At 33.5% G+C, this 15,656-nt stretch overlaps 3 protein-coding genes across 3 annotated transcripts; all 3 read right to left on the bottom strand.

The window, feature by feature from the left end:
* Positions 1-4,425: 4,425 nt before the first annotated feature.
* LOC143921629 (maltase A1-like) lies at positions 4,426-8,136 on the bottom strand. The gene is made up of 2 exons (XM_077444983.1): positions 7,570-8,136; positions 4,426-4,485 (listed from the first exon to the last, which is right to left on the bottom strand). The coding sequence occupies exons 1-2, from the start codon at positions 8,134-8,136 to the stop codon at positions 4,426-4,428; spliced, it is 627 nt and encodes a 208-aa protein (XP_077301109.1).
* On the bottom strand, positions 8,037-10,167 carry LOC143921628 (maltase 1-like). The gene is made up of 5 exons (XM_077444982.1): positions 10,014-10,167; positions 9,762-9,941; positions 9,544-9,680; positions 8,599-8,885; positions 8,037-8,522 (listed from the first exon to the last, which is right to left on the bottom strand). Exons 1-5 carry the CDS (start codon positions 10,165-10,167, stop codon positions 8,156-8,158), a joined length of 1,125 nt encoding a protein of 374 aa, XP_077301108.1. The 3' UTR covers positions 8,037-8,155.
* A 528-nt stretch (positions 10,168-10,695) lies between these two features.
* LOC143920839 (maltase 1-like) lies at positions 10,696-15,122 on the bottom strand. Its single transcript, XM_077443826.1, has 9 exons — positions 14,877-15,122; positions 14,611-14,790; positions 13,542-13,702; positions 13,090-13,472; positions 12,726-12,924; positions 12,414-12,622; positions 11,179-11,421; positions 10,963-11,103; positions 10,696-10,880 (listed from the first exon to the last, which is right to left on the bottom strand). Exons 1-9 carry the CDS (start codon positions 15,061-15,063, stop codon positions 10,796-10,798), a joined length of 1,788 nt encoding a protein of 595 aa, XP_077299952.1. The 5' UTR covers positions 15,064-15,122; the 3' UTR covers positions 10,696-10,795.
* Between the last annotated feature and the right edge of the window lie 534 nt (positions 15,123-15,656).

The raw sequence follows: 15,656 nt of genomic DNA, 5'->3' as shown, positions 1-15,656 counted from the left end.
AGAACGAAAACGGGATATTGCGCTCGGTATCGCAACGCGAATGCGCTCGCGTAAATACTTTTCCGATTTTCGCGATCGTATAATGTAATATTACAACGCTGAGAAAAGTCTTTATTGGGCCATTAGGTTCCGCTTTAAATTAAAGTCGGTATTCTTTCCCGTGGATAAAGTTTTCTTTATTGAAGTGAAGCGGCCGGCTTTTCCGGGGCTTACGCCATATGTGTGCCATTTTCCGACAGCGACGCGATATTACTTAAAATTAAATTGCAATAATGTTACAATTTTCCCATAAATGGTTCAAATTGATCCCGCAAAGAAAACTCGTTTCAAAGTTTTTACTACACGTTGCATATTATGTAAGTGTAATGGCCTTACAATATCCATATTTTTTCATAAACCATATTTAATATACTTTTTTACCAGCCTCTTATTATTATTTCCTCTTCTGCACTGAATATATAATTTTATAACCAGCAGTATGACTCAGTAGTAGGGTGTATGTTTAGTAAAAAATAAAATAAAATAACTTTAAGTCATTTATTTTCAAATTCTTTTTAATGCGATTAGATTATATCAGTGATAAAAAGTTCAGTTTACATTAGATATATTCATTTAGATTAGATAAATTTGCGTTAGATAAATTCGTTTTATATTACTGTTCTATAAATCACTATCTTGTATTAGTCGTATTAATCATTATATCACTGTTTTTCTTTATTTAATCTTTAAAGGTCTATTTACATATCTATGTATATGTATATTGTAATATATACTGAACATTATTAAAGGTATAGCAAATGTATGTATGCAGACATTTGCTATACTTACATAAAATGCATACTTACATATATAAATGGATCTTTAGATCATACAATATTTATGTTTAGATTTTTTAATAACATCACTGATTAAATACATGTAAATATGTATATGATACAACTTTTGAATTACATATGTATATATTTCACCGAAGAAAAGCAATAATTTCAATTTTTTTTCCTAACTTATTTGCATAGTTTTATTTAATGTGCAATACATAGCGAGGATTTCGTATATTAAATCTGGTATTCTAACCCCGGTAGTGAGTTTTACCAAAATTGAGACTTATGAATTATTTAAATTGCTTTTTTGGACTAAAAAATTTCATATAAGTTCATCAAGACTCGTTTGCTAGACAAAATTTGGAAAATATACAAACTGTTCGTCAATCCCATTATACAAATTGCTCAATTTATTATATAAAATATACTCTTAAACATTTTCATAATCCATATAAACAACGAGCGCTGATAAAACTACGGCTAAAAATAAAACATACTTTCTTCACCATTTGTCCGATTTCATGTTTCAAATCCATTCACCACTCTTCAAATAAACGACTATGTATATTATTTCAAAATATAGAAACGAGTTCATATTTCCTTCGCTAATGAAGATAAAACGAACGGCTACTGTGTTCAGCTCCAGCGGTTTTGCAATTTACCCATGACGTTTCTACGGAGTTTCCTTATTATTTTATTTTTTTAATGAACTACCGCTTGAATCGAGTCATTATTTTCCTAAACTATACGCCGTAGAGGGATCTACGGATGGAAAATCTAGTCGAGATTATCGCTTCACTCATCAGGACATTGATTGGGGCCCTAATTGCGTAGCCAGTGTTCCCCGCGAGCGCCTAATGCCCCTCAGATCCAATCAATCTTCATCGTACCTCAGATCGGTTAGAGAATATCTATACATGTATAAATACACATAGATATTTCCTAACCATTAAGACGTCTCACCGCTATCTGGCATCTTAATGAGATTTTTCCAATTGATGCCGGACGAGAAGAGAGCGAGAAAAATTAAGTGAGGCTGCCAACGCGATTTCGTCCACGGGAAAAACCGAGAAAGCTTTTTTTTCGCCTCGCACATTTGAAAATAATCAATCAGCATTACACGTATTGAATCTATCGAATTTTTCATACTGAATTCGGCCATTTTATATCGTTACTTCTTTCCATCTTATCTCTATATATGTATATATGTAGATATGTAAGTACGCATCGATCTCAAGTGTGTAATAATGGCTATAATATTATATTATACGATCCGCAGAATCCTTAGAATTGTACTGACATTCAATGGAATGGCTGAATCCTTGGATTTTTTCCATCTTTTATCGCATATTCACTTGGCTCTCGCTGACCGTTCCGATCATCTCTGAAGTGTCTTTTTATGCACCTCGGTCCCAAATTCAGATTTAACCTTTATACAGTCGTAAGGTATCGCTTTTATGAACCTTTTTTTTCTTTTGGTTGAAGGTTTCTATTTTGTTTGAATGAAGAAATCGATTTTTAATTTGATCGCCATTGAAAAGTCTAGACACACTAATGAAGAGTCGAAGTTTTTAATACCTATTCGGTTCGAGACGTCAAATCATTTCAAGCTAGTAATCCGGAGATAGGGTCATATTTCATTTTAATGGTACGAATATTTCACGTTTATTTGAAAAATCTATTTTAAATGTAATTTTGAATAATTTATTGCACATTTCGGCTCACTTACAAACCGTGTTAAGCCAATTAGATCTCGTAAAAATAGCGGACTACTTATAAATATTCTATGCATATAAATAATTAGGTATATACATATATGTATGTATGTAGTACGGTCTTAATGTAATGGGACAGATCACGGTCAATCGATTAATGGTGATTATAGTGAACAATTTAGACTCAGTCAGTTTTTTTGCGATGAAGGTTCGTTTTTGGATTTTGCGGTCTTTAAATCAAAATCTAGAATTTCTGTGTATATGATGAGTATTGAAATCAATAGTCAAATGTTTTTCGTATTGATTTTAATTTTTTATTGCTTTAAAATAGATATAATAAATTATCTAGTGAATTTTAAAAATCAAAAATATATAAAAATATATTTTACACATTTTTTGCGTAATAAACACACACACACACACACATTCATAATTTCGACGTGGGCGAACGGCGAGCGTTTAATGAGCGCACTCGACGTTTTACTATTAATACTCGTTAAAACCAACGGGCAAAACACTAGTGTATTATAAACCATATAACTATTTTCGATTAAAGTTTTAAGAATTTGTTTGTTCATATGAATATAAATTTTATAATTTTATTCTAATAATGCACCCGATGATAAAGCATCGGGCATATCACTAGTATAAATTCACACACTTGTAACTTTTCATGTAATTTCGCAGATGATTTCCAAGCGAGCAAATACCCACCCTTACAGTACGTACACGGTCAGATTTTGAATAATAATAATAACGCCCAGATTGGGCCTTATTTGCAACGCCACCCAGCTGGAATGGAGGTAGTTTAGGGGGTGGGTTTTAGAACTCAATTAGCGCCAATCGAGCGCAGGTTTGAATAACGAGCTGCTCCGTCTACGGCTGTCAATTTCTACGGCAAGTAAGGGCGGGGGACCCTAGACCGAATTTGATTTCCCCAGGCGATCGCAGGCCAAACCACACAACAGGACTAGGAACCGGGAGATTTAAAATGTCAATATGTACCCGGTTGCATTGCGTGCATCCGACCGCTGAATTAATCCGTGTCTATGATAAGGGAATATGACTGAGCGCTGCAACTCCACAATAGTTTGCATCGGAAGATAAAGTAATCAATCAAGGCTATTAGACCAGATAACATATGTATGTGTATGTAATGTATATTTGGTTCAAAATGAATGCGTGTTTAAATATTAGTATACTAGTGTTGTACACGATGAAATATCATCGCGTGGGTGTTGGCATATTGAGTTATTAAAAGAAATTAGTAGAGCCAAGGATAGCGACCGTAAACTATCGTGTAGGTATGTACTCTCTCGATTCTCAAACAATGAACCATCACTAGGGCTCCATACAATGGAATAAAACTCAATAACGCTTCATATTAACGAATCATATATGTATGTAGAGTACCGAGTAGGTACTAATGCAGTAGCTCTTGACCAAAAATATCATCAATGTGCCGTCCAAAATCGAAATTACCGCTGCATATTGTATGATTTATATGACTAAATATAAAACCTTGGGGTGTACAAAGACAGACACATTATCATATCACGACCATTGCTAATACGTACCCACACAAATAGACACACATGTGTGGTTGTACGTCACAATGATTGTATACCTTGCACCCTCGTTGTGTTTGAATGTGCGTCATGTGAACAATTTCCACGTAATCAAAACGATCGGACGATCGCATGTTAAATTAGCAAACATGCAATACGAACGTGTGTGTACAGCATTAAGGTACGATACGTGCACACAAGCTACGGTTCAAGGCGTGCTGTCGTGACGCTGTCATTGCATGTGCAACGTCTTGTCATCGACGCATTTGTCTATGCATCGCTTGCAGATTGTGCATCGATTCGTTCTCCATTTGTGTGTGTTCATTCGAGTTCTATCGCTTTCGCGTCGGAAGAAGCCGTAACGGCAAATCGTTGCCACGCCTGAGGTGAAATCTTTCACATCTGCATCCATACCTACATATATATATATATATATATATATATATATATATATATATATATATATATATATATATATATATATATATATATATATATATATATATATATATATATATATATATATATATATATATATATATATATATATATATATATATTTATTTATTTATTTATTTATTTATTTCATAGTTTTGGACCATTGTGGCATTACAGGAAGAACCTAATGCGCCACAATGGCCTACATTTGATAAAGATAAAACAAGTAAAATATAAAATAAAGAAAAAAAGCAAAAGCAGAAAACATGGTAAAATAAAATTAAAAAAAAAAAAAAAAAAAAAAAAAAAAAAAAACTATATATATATATATATATAGTGTACATTTGCATTATTCCTTACGTGAATTGCATAGTTTCTAACAAAAAACTATAAAACTTTTATGAGGCCTAAATTAGAATGCGCATATAGTATATTGAAACCTCATTTAAAAAAATATGCTATATTTTATTTTATTTTTATTTTACATATATACCAGGAAGGCCTTACAGGTAAATCCCAATGCGCCTTCCTGGCCAATTACAAATACAAATGCAGCATTTTTTTATTATAAGTCGTTGAATTGCGAGACACTGAAAAAACTCGCAAATTAACGAGACATCTATGAATTGTACATAAATTTTTATTGTACATCCATCAAATTTCAAATAGTGGTGACATAGTAGGTAGGAAGGATTTTTAGCCAATTTTTTTTTCCGGGAACCGTTTCAACAATGAAATCAGAGAAAATTGGCAAACTCTAATAGGAAACGATCAACCTGGAGTCACAAATCCAGGTCTGACCAACAGCATACTCTGAAAAATTCATTTTCATTCAGGGATAGAACCCGGCACCTTCTTGACGGTAAGCAGAAGCTTAACGTCCGAGCTATGCTGCTGGCTATGTATTGAAAGGGTATAAATTTGAATAAAAGTACCTTCCGAACTTAAATCACTATAATGAGAGGTTGAAAAGAATGGATCTCACCACACTGGAGATGACAAGAATAAGAGGCGACGTAATTAAAGTCTTTAAAATATTAAATAATCATTACAATTGTCGTATGTTCAACCTCTACATATGTATGTATATGTTCAACATCAACACTCATCTTAGAGGTCACTCTCTCAGACTCCTAAAAGTACACAAAAATCGTACACATTGATTAGACATTCCTTTTTTCAAACAGAGTGGTTAACCACTTAAACTTTAAAGTTTTCCCAAAACTGTAGTAATTTCTGAAAATCTTAATACTTTTGAACACATGTTAAATGTCTGTCTTAATCATAATTTCACAGGGTTTTAATAATACTTCTTTTCCGATATCTTCATTTCTTTCTATATTTTCGTTTTTTCAGTTATCATTTCACTGTTTTTTTTTTTGTTTAATTTTTCTATGTATGTTTAATATATGTGTGTGTGTATGTCAACCAGTAACATAGACTAATGGTTAACATTTAATGGTTTGAACAAAGTGGCCACGGGATCAAATCCCACTAGTTTTTGCTGGCCAGACCTTGGATTTGTGACTCCAGGTCGATCATTTCCTATCAGAGTTTGCCAATTTATCTGATTTTCATTAAAACGGCTCCAACAAGTTGGCAACCTTACCCATTTTCTTGAAAATCTCCAGTTTTCCGCAATCTCAAATTTCGCTGATTTGTATAAAATGCTGCAAACTTACAAATTTGACCATAAATTACTTTGTGAATGTTATTTGATAAATATTAAACTTTGTATAATACTAATAATACTTGTTTCAAATGTACAAGGTTTCTGGTCAGGAAGGCGCATTGAGTTTACCTGTTAGTACCTGGCCTTCCAGGTACCAAAAGAAAATTATAATAATAAGTCAAACCCCTTAGGCCTTTCGGCTCTGCCACGTCCCCAAAACATATTTACCGTTCAGCGGGCGCGCTGTCGTAAAATTTACGACAAATACGCTTTATCGCATCTCCTACTTTTACCAATTAGTGATAAGCATCGAGCTTCGAGCTATTCGAAGGTCAGTGTTTACCGAAACTGCAGGCGAATCGGTTGTGCTTAGAAGTTTTTATGAGTCATCGATATTTGGGAATTTCCGTTGAGCGTTCCGTTGATTCCTTTACATGCAAGAAGCATTCTACAGTTGAGGTGGTTTTTAATAATTGTAAGGATGAAAATATTAATTCTGACTAATAGGTAATATTGATTCTGATTAATAATTCTGACTAATGATCGAATAGGTCGATAAAATATTTTCTTTTGAAATGTTAGCATATTTAGAGTGTCGTTTTGGTTTTTTGTTTAGAAAGTAAAATATAAATTTTTTAAATTATTGTCATTTATCATTTTTCATAACCTCATAACATTTCCTTAACATTTTCATAAATAAATCACCATTTACATAAATAAAACACCATTTACATGGAGAAAACTTGATGACGTAAAATTTACGACAAGCGCCCGCTCAAAGGAAATAACTCCGCGCGCCCGCTGGAAGGTTAAATATGTATAATAAATAAATTTATATATTTTGGAATGGTTTTGTTACTATTTTTTTTATGAATCTTGTTTACGTGTGTGTTCTTGAAAACAGGTCAACCTGTAAAGTCTCTATGAACTAAATTTTATTTGAAATAAATAAATAAAATTAATATTTGTGGGAATAGTTAAATTTAATTAAAAAATATACAAGTGTTACTAAATATTAATTTATTTTATATATGTACATACCTATATATAAATTGATAAATTACGATTTAAATTTTTGTATTAAAGAAAATAAAAGTGCACCTTATCTCAATATTGTTCGCGAATTAGGAATTTCATTTTTATTATTATGAAATGATGTAAATTCGTGAGAAATTGACTTGTGTTTATTTTCCATGGAACTGGTGTACATAAATCATCTATAGTAAAAATGCTTATAAACCATATTTGCATTATATAATATTTAAATTTTAATTATCTAATTTATTTTATTATTATATGTATTCACTTACATACATATGTACATACAAATACTACCAATTTAAAAACGCACGTACTTTCTGTGCTGCATCGGTTAATTTATTCACTATTTTATCTACCGGTTTCGATTCTTCGCATTTGTTTTTCGTTGCCAAAAAAACCAAACCTTCACCGGCGTATATTTTGATCCTGTCGTTTCGGACCGTATCGCCCATTTTAAATCCAGAACCTTCACTCGTCAGAATCACCGTCAATGCCTCGGGAAGGTCTCTAACCGAACTCAAATCCGCGGTTTCGGCGAAAGAACCGAAGTTCAACAAAACTACGATAATTTCGTCGAAACCATCCGAATCTCTGACCAAGTACAAAAGCCCGTCTGAGAGAATCTCCATATCTAATTCCTCACTTTTTATCATGGGCGCTTCCCGCAAACCGGCCAAATCTTTGTACATCTTCAAACTGGAGTTCGGTGAGGATTTTTGTGTTTTAAGGTTTAAACTTTTGTAATTTTTTGCCACTGGATACCATGGATTGGGATTCGTCGAAAAGCCGGCGTTTGCTGAATCGTCCCATTGAAACGGCGATGATGCTTCGAAAACGTCGGTCGTTTGACACATTTTATCGGAGACTTCCGCGTCTGACATTCCGATTTCGTCTCCTTGATTAATAATTACATTTCCAGGCAGCGTGAACGCTAAAATTGCCAGATTTGCCGAATTTCTGCGTCCCGCTCGTTCGGGAGTTCTGTGACTTTTCGAATTTCCAATCTGTAAAAGCGTAATGTTTCCAGTATTGTTGTGATATTGAATTAATTAAGCGGAAAATTCGACAGACCATCCAAGTCAGAGTTTGGATTCCGAGCGAATATGTCATCATCTCGTCAACGCAAAATTTAATATCCCTCGCTGATGACTTCTCGTCTTGCGTAATCAAATTCTCGGCGAAAACAAGATGAAAGCTTCGTTGGATTCTTTCATATCCACTCTTGTACAACATTCGAATTCCGCGCTTGAATTCTCCTATCAGAATTCTTAAACATTCGCATATATAATTCTTAATTTAAAATTTTCGTATTATATGTAATGTGTATATATGTAAATTCATACCTTCGTTTTCCTCCGTGCTGTTTTGAATAATTGTCTACGATATTCTTGAAATTTGAAAATCTTTCAGCGACTGCGCGATCTGTGAATGTTTCCGCTCTGGAGAATAGTCGAAATCCCGATATGTCCCTCTCCATCCAGAATATCAATAAGTTTTCTATCTCCTCTATGACTTTTCTGCTTTTATAATTCAATACTGGATATCCGATAGTGTCGTTTCCCTCGACTAGATAGTATTCTTTACGATTTTCGTTCCATCTCCACGAAAAGCTGATATCAATATCTGATGACTATAAAAATATATTATAGTAAAATATTTATGTATATGATAAATTGATATTGCGAAACTTTGCTATATGGATCATATTGTTTAAGAGACGAATAAATTATATGAATAAATCAAATAAACAAATGTTTTTATTTTCTTTTTATGAGTAGTTTATCAATAAAAACTTGAATTTTGTAGATATACGAAATAAGTAAAATCAGTGTGTATGTATTTAAAAAAATGAAGTATATTTACTTACAAATGTCAACAGACAGAAAAAACTTTTTTTTTATTGTTTTCATTTACTTGTGTCCATAACATATTTTTTTTTAATTAAAAAACTCGTATTAGTTATTACAGATGTAGACGTATGTAAAAAAAATCCCACACATTTTTTCTAGATCACGAAAACGTGATTAGTGATCGATTCTGAGTTCGAATCTGACAAAATCTCGGGTTCGAATTTTCATATGATCATAAAATATCTATTCTTACTACGTACATATATAGATAAAGTAAAAACATACAACCATAGTTTTTATGTAAAAATAATTTTAAGAAAAATACGTACATATGTACATAGTTAATAGGCAAATGACACGCAAAGAAAGCTTTGTAGAGTCATAAAACAATATGTACATATGTTCGTATGTTTATTGAAATTCAAATTATACATTAACTTCATATGGGATGGGTAAATCCATATCTTTCCATATGTAGAAATCTTCATAGCCGATTTCCTTCCGCGACGAAGACAGGAAATAATCAGAAAGTACACTTGTTTGGTCTAAATTCAAATCTAAAATAATTTGAATACCTATAAATGTTTCGAAAAAGGGTTAATTTCATTAAAAAATATTATACTGAATTAATTTCCTTTAAAACACTTTGATAATACCAGCTTTATTGGCCCTTTTTATCAACTCGTTCATATTTTCCTCGGTTCCATATTGAGCGTTTATATTGTAAAAGTTTTTAATTCCATTAACTTCACATTCATCAACGCTTTCAAAGGAAGGCGATAAAATAATTGAATTTACTCCTAATGATCTTATATGATTCAGGCCATAAATAACACCTGTAATAATTTAATTAAATTTCGCTTCAGTAAATTGAACACAAATTTTAAGCGAAATATACGAATAATTACCGTTTATATCGCCGATCCCATCTCCGTCCGCATCCTTGAACGATTTAATATACACCTGATAATAATACCGTGGATCACTTAGAATATTTCCGAAATTTATTGGAATCAAATTGAAAATTAGTAAAGATTTTATTAAAAACACAGCAGGGGACATTTTTCAAAACTGAAATGAACGTTTGTACGACGACAGTCTTATATAAAGTGATTTGTTGTCGTGCTAGTAAATAATTAGTTATTGACAACGTATCAATTTACATTGAATCACAGGTGAGTTGTATGCTTATTTAAAATAATTTCTTTAGCAGAAAATAGCAATTATTCAATTCAACTACTGCTAGATCTCGACTGTTTGCTCTTTCAGTTCCGTTCAAAGCCTCGTGTTCGGGTTAAAATGTCAATGTTTCCAATTAGTCAAACACGTATGTATGTATATTTATGTATGTATCTTTTGAACATGACATCACAGTTTGAAATCACTGCGTCGCAATTGTTATGTCTTTTGTCTGCAATTTAATTCAATCTCAAATGAAATAAGTGCCATGTCATGAAATTTATTCTAATGAAATTGATTTCAATGCGCGGATGTGCTAAATTATGTACAAAATACTCTCGAACGATTCAATCTCGTTTGCGCATTTAATGGAGTGTGTATATACATACATATGTAATCATTTCAACCATGACAGATACTCATTCATTTATTAAATACAATTCGAATAAAACAATCCAATCAATTATACTATTCTATAGATTATACAATATATGTATGTATGTATGTATGATTAAGACGAACATTCCAAGGAGGCCGATGTAAATACGACAGATTCTCCAGCTTCTAAAGATACCGAATTAGCTTGAATGGAATCTCTGTATAAAGAGACAAATAATACCATTAATACAACATTATAAAATATAATGAATATTCATATAAAATATGCTGAATTATTACCCAGGATTCTTATTAGAGTCGATACTGGCAACGTATACGTTCAATGTTTGAGGCAATTCTTTCAATACTGACATGTCTGCTGTTTCTCGTCCCGATCCCATGTTCATCACCATACTGAGTGTCTCGTGTCCTTCCAAAGTCCTTCGAAATTTAAACGACAATGTTCAGTATTGTTTCGAGTGGGTATATGTATGTATGTATGGATGTATCGATTACCTAGTCAAAGCGAAGACTTGATCGGAGAGTGCCCTCAAATTCCAAGCACCTTCCTGCAGGGTCGGTTTGGCCCTGGCGGCTGCTAGGGCCTTGTAGACCTTAAAGTGGCTTCGTGGCGACTCCTTTTGCCGAGCAAGGTTGAGGGTCATGTAATTTTGAGCCACGGGCAGCCATGTCTTTGTGGCGCTCGAGAAACCCGCGTTCGTGGTATTATCCCATTGGAAAGGGGTCCTTTCCGGGTCCCTGCACGTCAACATAAACAATAACAAACCCTTCGGTATTAGCGAATTAAATATCCCTCATCTTACGACGATAACCGCACTATTTACACAGATTAGATTTCTATAGGTGTAGTATGGAGGTTGCGGCGCGAGCTTCATACCGATACCGGAACATGATATCCATATACACTAGGTATACGTACATATAGACATATTATATATGCGTATATAAAATAAGACATTCCTGAGGATCCGATAAAGTAGTTTCGATTGAATAATATGCTAGTGATGTAAATTAAGGTGTATATAATTATTTTGATGAAAATCACGTTAGTTAAAAGAGAAAATTGAGATTTTTATGACGTATTTTTTGTTGAATTATTATATTTTGAAGCTCTACTATCGTATACGATGATAGTTTTAAGGGTATGGTTTATCCATGTCGTTTATTTATATAATATTTCTCTTCATATTGGAAAAACATTATTTTTCGATTTCAATATCTTATTTTATCATCCAAGCAAACAATATGGGAAAAATGCCTACATTTCGAAATAAAATAAAAATTTGCATACATATGTTGTTTTATGTAAACATTTATATCAATTTTTAGATGAAATTTTGTCAAATCGACTTTCAGTAATATGAAATACTTCACAAAAATTCGCATTCCTTTTGAATATAATCTTACAAAAAACTTAGTATGAGAGTCTATAAAAGTTATAGTACCATGAGATGTATATGTATGTGTGTACATATATTAAAATCGATTATATTTGTAGTAGGAACAAACAAACAAGCATCATATTTATATAATAGAAGATATGTATGTATGTAGATATATCCACCAAATCAACAATCAGACATTCGCTTTGAATATATTATAATAAAATACATACATAGTATGCATAGATTGCTTACCCCGATGCAAACGCTATGCCAGACATGTACGTCAGTTTGCCTGACAATTGATTTTTTATCGTACGTTTTGTAAAAAATTCGCACATTTATTACCTGGAGAAGGTTTGGTATTTGTCTTGTCCGGCATTGCAGCCCGACACGTCCACTGTATCTTCCCAACTGACGTATCCATCTTCCATTCCGAGCTCATCCCCCTGGTAAGTTATAGCCACTCCTGGCAGCAACATGTCCAGCATGTTCAAGCCATCCACCAAGTGCGAACCGAAGCGGGTAGCCACACGACTGTTGTCGTGATTCCCAAACTGCATTCGAAACGAACGTACATAAATACGAGTACATACGTGCATATTATATATTCACATTGTGTAATTTATTCATGCGAGATGTGAAAAACGAGAAACGAACCACCCAGTTGGGATATTTCCCAGTCGGCACGTACGTGAGCCATCTCGTCGTTTTATAAACTAAATCTCGAGCGTTGGATTTTCCGTTCAATTCGGTTATGAAGTCGAAGTTGAAAGGCACGTAGCTACCCTCGTGCGTGCTGTTGCCGTAGTACTTCATAGTCATCGTCAGATTAGCATACCCCTCTGTCAACATCACCCTGTATATGCAATATAAATCATCCCTCAAATACACATCAAACACAATACAAATCCGCCATCAAAGATTTAATTCCCATTGCATTTGATTTTATATAAAAATCTATTCCATATGCATTTTCAATGTTTAGAATGATATTTGGTATGAAATGAAATGGAGATCTTACCTTGTTTTTCCATCTTTTTTGCTGTACTCGTCTAGTAGCGCTCTCCATTGGATTACTATAGCGTACGTGTCTTCTTGATCTTTGGAATATATCGGAACGGTATATCCAAGTTCGTCGGGACCGATTCCTGGTGCATAGCTCAAGGGATCGTCAGGATATCGCCCACCGTGCAATTCTTTGTCGGCTTCCATCATGTACGGTAAAGCATCCACTCTAAATCCGTCCACTCCTTTATCTAGCCAAAACGTTAAGACGCTGCTCATCTCTTTCATTACAGCTGGATTTCGGTAGTTCAAGTCGGGTTGTTGCTCGGAGAACTGACGAAGGTAATACTGTTGTCTCTGTTCGTTCCATTGCCAAGCGCTGCCTTGGAATTGACTCACCTGTAATTGTTTTTTTTTTTTGTAGCGACTTTCAAAAAGTTACAGTGTATTTATATATTTATTTTTTACCCAATTGCTAGGAGGTTTTCTTGAATTATCGACTGGATCTATTAAACCGTCATCCCATACTAAAAAGTCTTCATATCCTGCTGTTCTATTTACTGATAGCTTGAAGTAGTCCGATTCGGTGCTGGAGTGGTTCGGGACAAAATCTAATACGACTTTCAAATCTGAAATTACGGTTTAAAATACTATCAGTTTGTTGGGAAATTTCAAAGAGAACATTCGGTAGTAATTTTTATTAAAAATACTTAATTTAATTATCAAAATTATACTAAAATATGTACATATGAATAGAAAGAAATATAATTTGAACAAAAATTTCAATCTACACATGTGTTAATCTTCGAGTTGATTTGTGTATGTAGGATAGGTACAATTTTTTTCAAATAAATCAATTTGGTACATATTTATCTGGTTTAATCTGGACATTTATCCATATATATGTACATACATATACAGCCGTGGACAAATGTATTAGGCCACTTGTAAAAAATTTTTTCGACCGAAAATACTCGTAGTTGAAACATCTACTACGTGCATCGCATCTTAATAGAAATTATCTTATTGTTCAACCCTGGTTTTTCTTGTTTGGGTTGCTGATTATTTAAAAAAAGTACGAAATTATCTTTTTCATGCAAATCATTGTTTCGAGATAAGTGGTTGCGTCACGTATTTCGACGAATTTCGTTAATTATTTCTTATTTTCAATAAGTGTATCTCATTTTATTAAAAACATGTCGAAAACACGGGAATCGAGTAAAGAAGACAGGACAGATTATTTTAATACATTTCCAAGGGTCGGGATAGATTGTGTAAATTAACTTGTGCGGTCTTGATGGCATTACGGTAAGATTGGTTTTATAAAAAATCGAGTTCAACTATAATTTATCAATATAAAGTTTGCAAATACTCTAAATGCAAAATTAAATCTGTTGCAAATATATATATACATATATGTATGTATCTACATATACTTCCTACAATTAATTCAAAGAACAATTCAATTATGCAATAATAAATAGTTTTAGCATTTAATATTGATAATATTTAATATATGTATATGTAGTATACTCACTGAGCTTTTTAGCTTTGGCTACCAAATCCTCGAAATCTTGCATCGTACCATACTCGTAATGAATTTCCCTGAAGTCACTTATGTCATATCCAAAATCTACCATGGGAGATTTGAATATCGGAGATAGCCATATAGCTCCTATGCCAGCGTCGACGAAGTACTCCATATTCTGCGTTATTCCTGTTATATTATATTAGATTATATTATATTATAGCTGGCGTTAGATACTTTGCGAACAATGAGAATTTGATTAATGAAGGTTTAACCTCTCAAATCTCCGATCCCGTCCCCGTCGCTATCCTTGAAAGACCTCGGATAAATCTGATAAAAGACGGTCTTCCTCCACCAGTCTTTGGGATCGTCGACCGGATTCGGATCGCCGTCGACAGCCGCACCTTCGGCGGACAATGTCGTCAAAATGATTGCGGCGATTGTCGCCGCTAAAGCGTTCATTGTCGACAATGACTGCTCGGGAGGCTGTGTGCGATTCTGCGGAGGCGCGTTGCGGCTGTGTGGTTGCTGATGTTCGCTTCGCTCTCGTATTTAAAGAAAATCTTGATGTGACGTTTCCTTTGGTAATTGTTCCCCTTTTATCGTCGCCGTCTGATTGTTTTCCTCTCGGGGTCTTTTGTGTGCTATGCGAACAATGTGACGACAAACGTCAACGTTTTGCCGACATCTTCACATATCGATAAACGCTTCCGCGAGCCCTTGTTTCATTGTGAATTTGATCTAAATTATACGACGTGATGCCACAATGGTTGTATTGTCTGTTGGTTTTTTTTTCCTACCCCATCCTATTCGCTTCTGAGTATCTTTGTTTGTTTAGTTCGGTAAGTGTGTTTTGTTAGCGTATTTGAAGTATCTCATGAATATGATAAAGTTTCAATTAATCATATGTCAAAACACCTTGGAAACGTTTACGTTATAGACTTTTGTAGTTTGGCGTTAATAAAACATACTATTATTAGTCTCAATGTATGTATATATTTTAATTTTTATTATTATAATTAAATTTGTACAGTAAATTTTTTGAGATGAAGAGT

The sequence above is a fragment of the Arctopsyche grandis genome, chromosome 13, assembly GCF_051622035.1.
Source record: "Arctopsyche grandis isolate Sample6627 chromosome 13, ASM5162203v2, whole genome shotgun sequence".
Taxonomy (NCBI): Eukaryota; Metazoa; Arthropoda; class Insecta; order Trichoptera; family Hydropsychidae; genus Arctopsyche; species Arctopsyche grandis.
The sequence above is the reverse complement of the archived record's forward strand: the minus strand, read 5'-3'. Positions and strand labels throughout refer to the sequence as shown.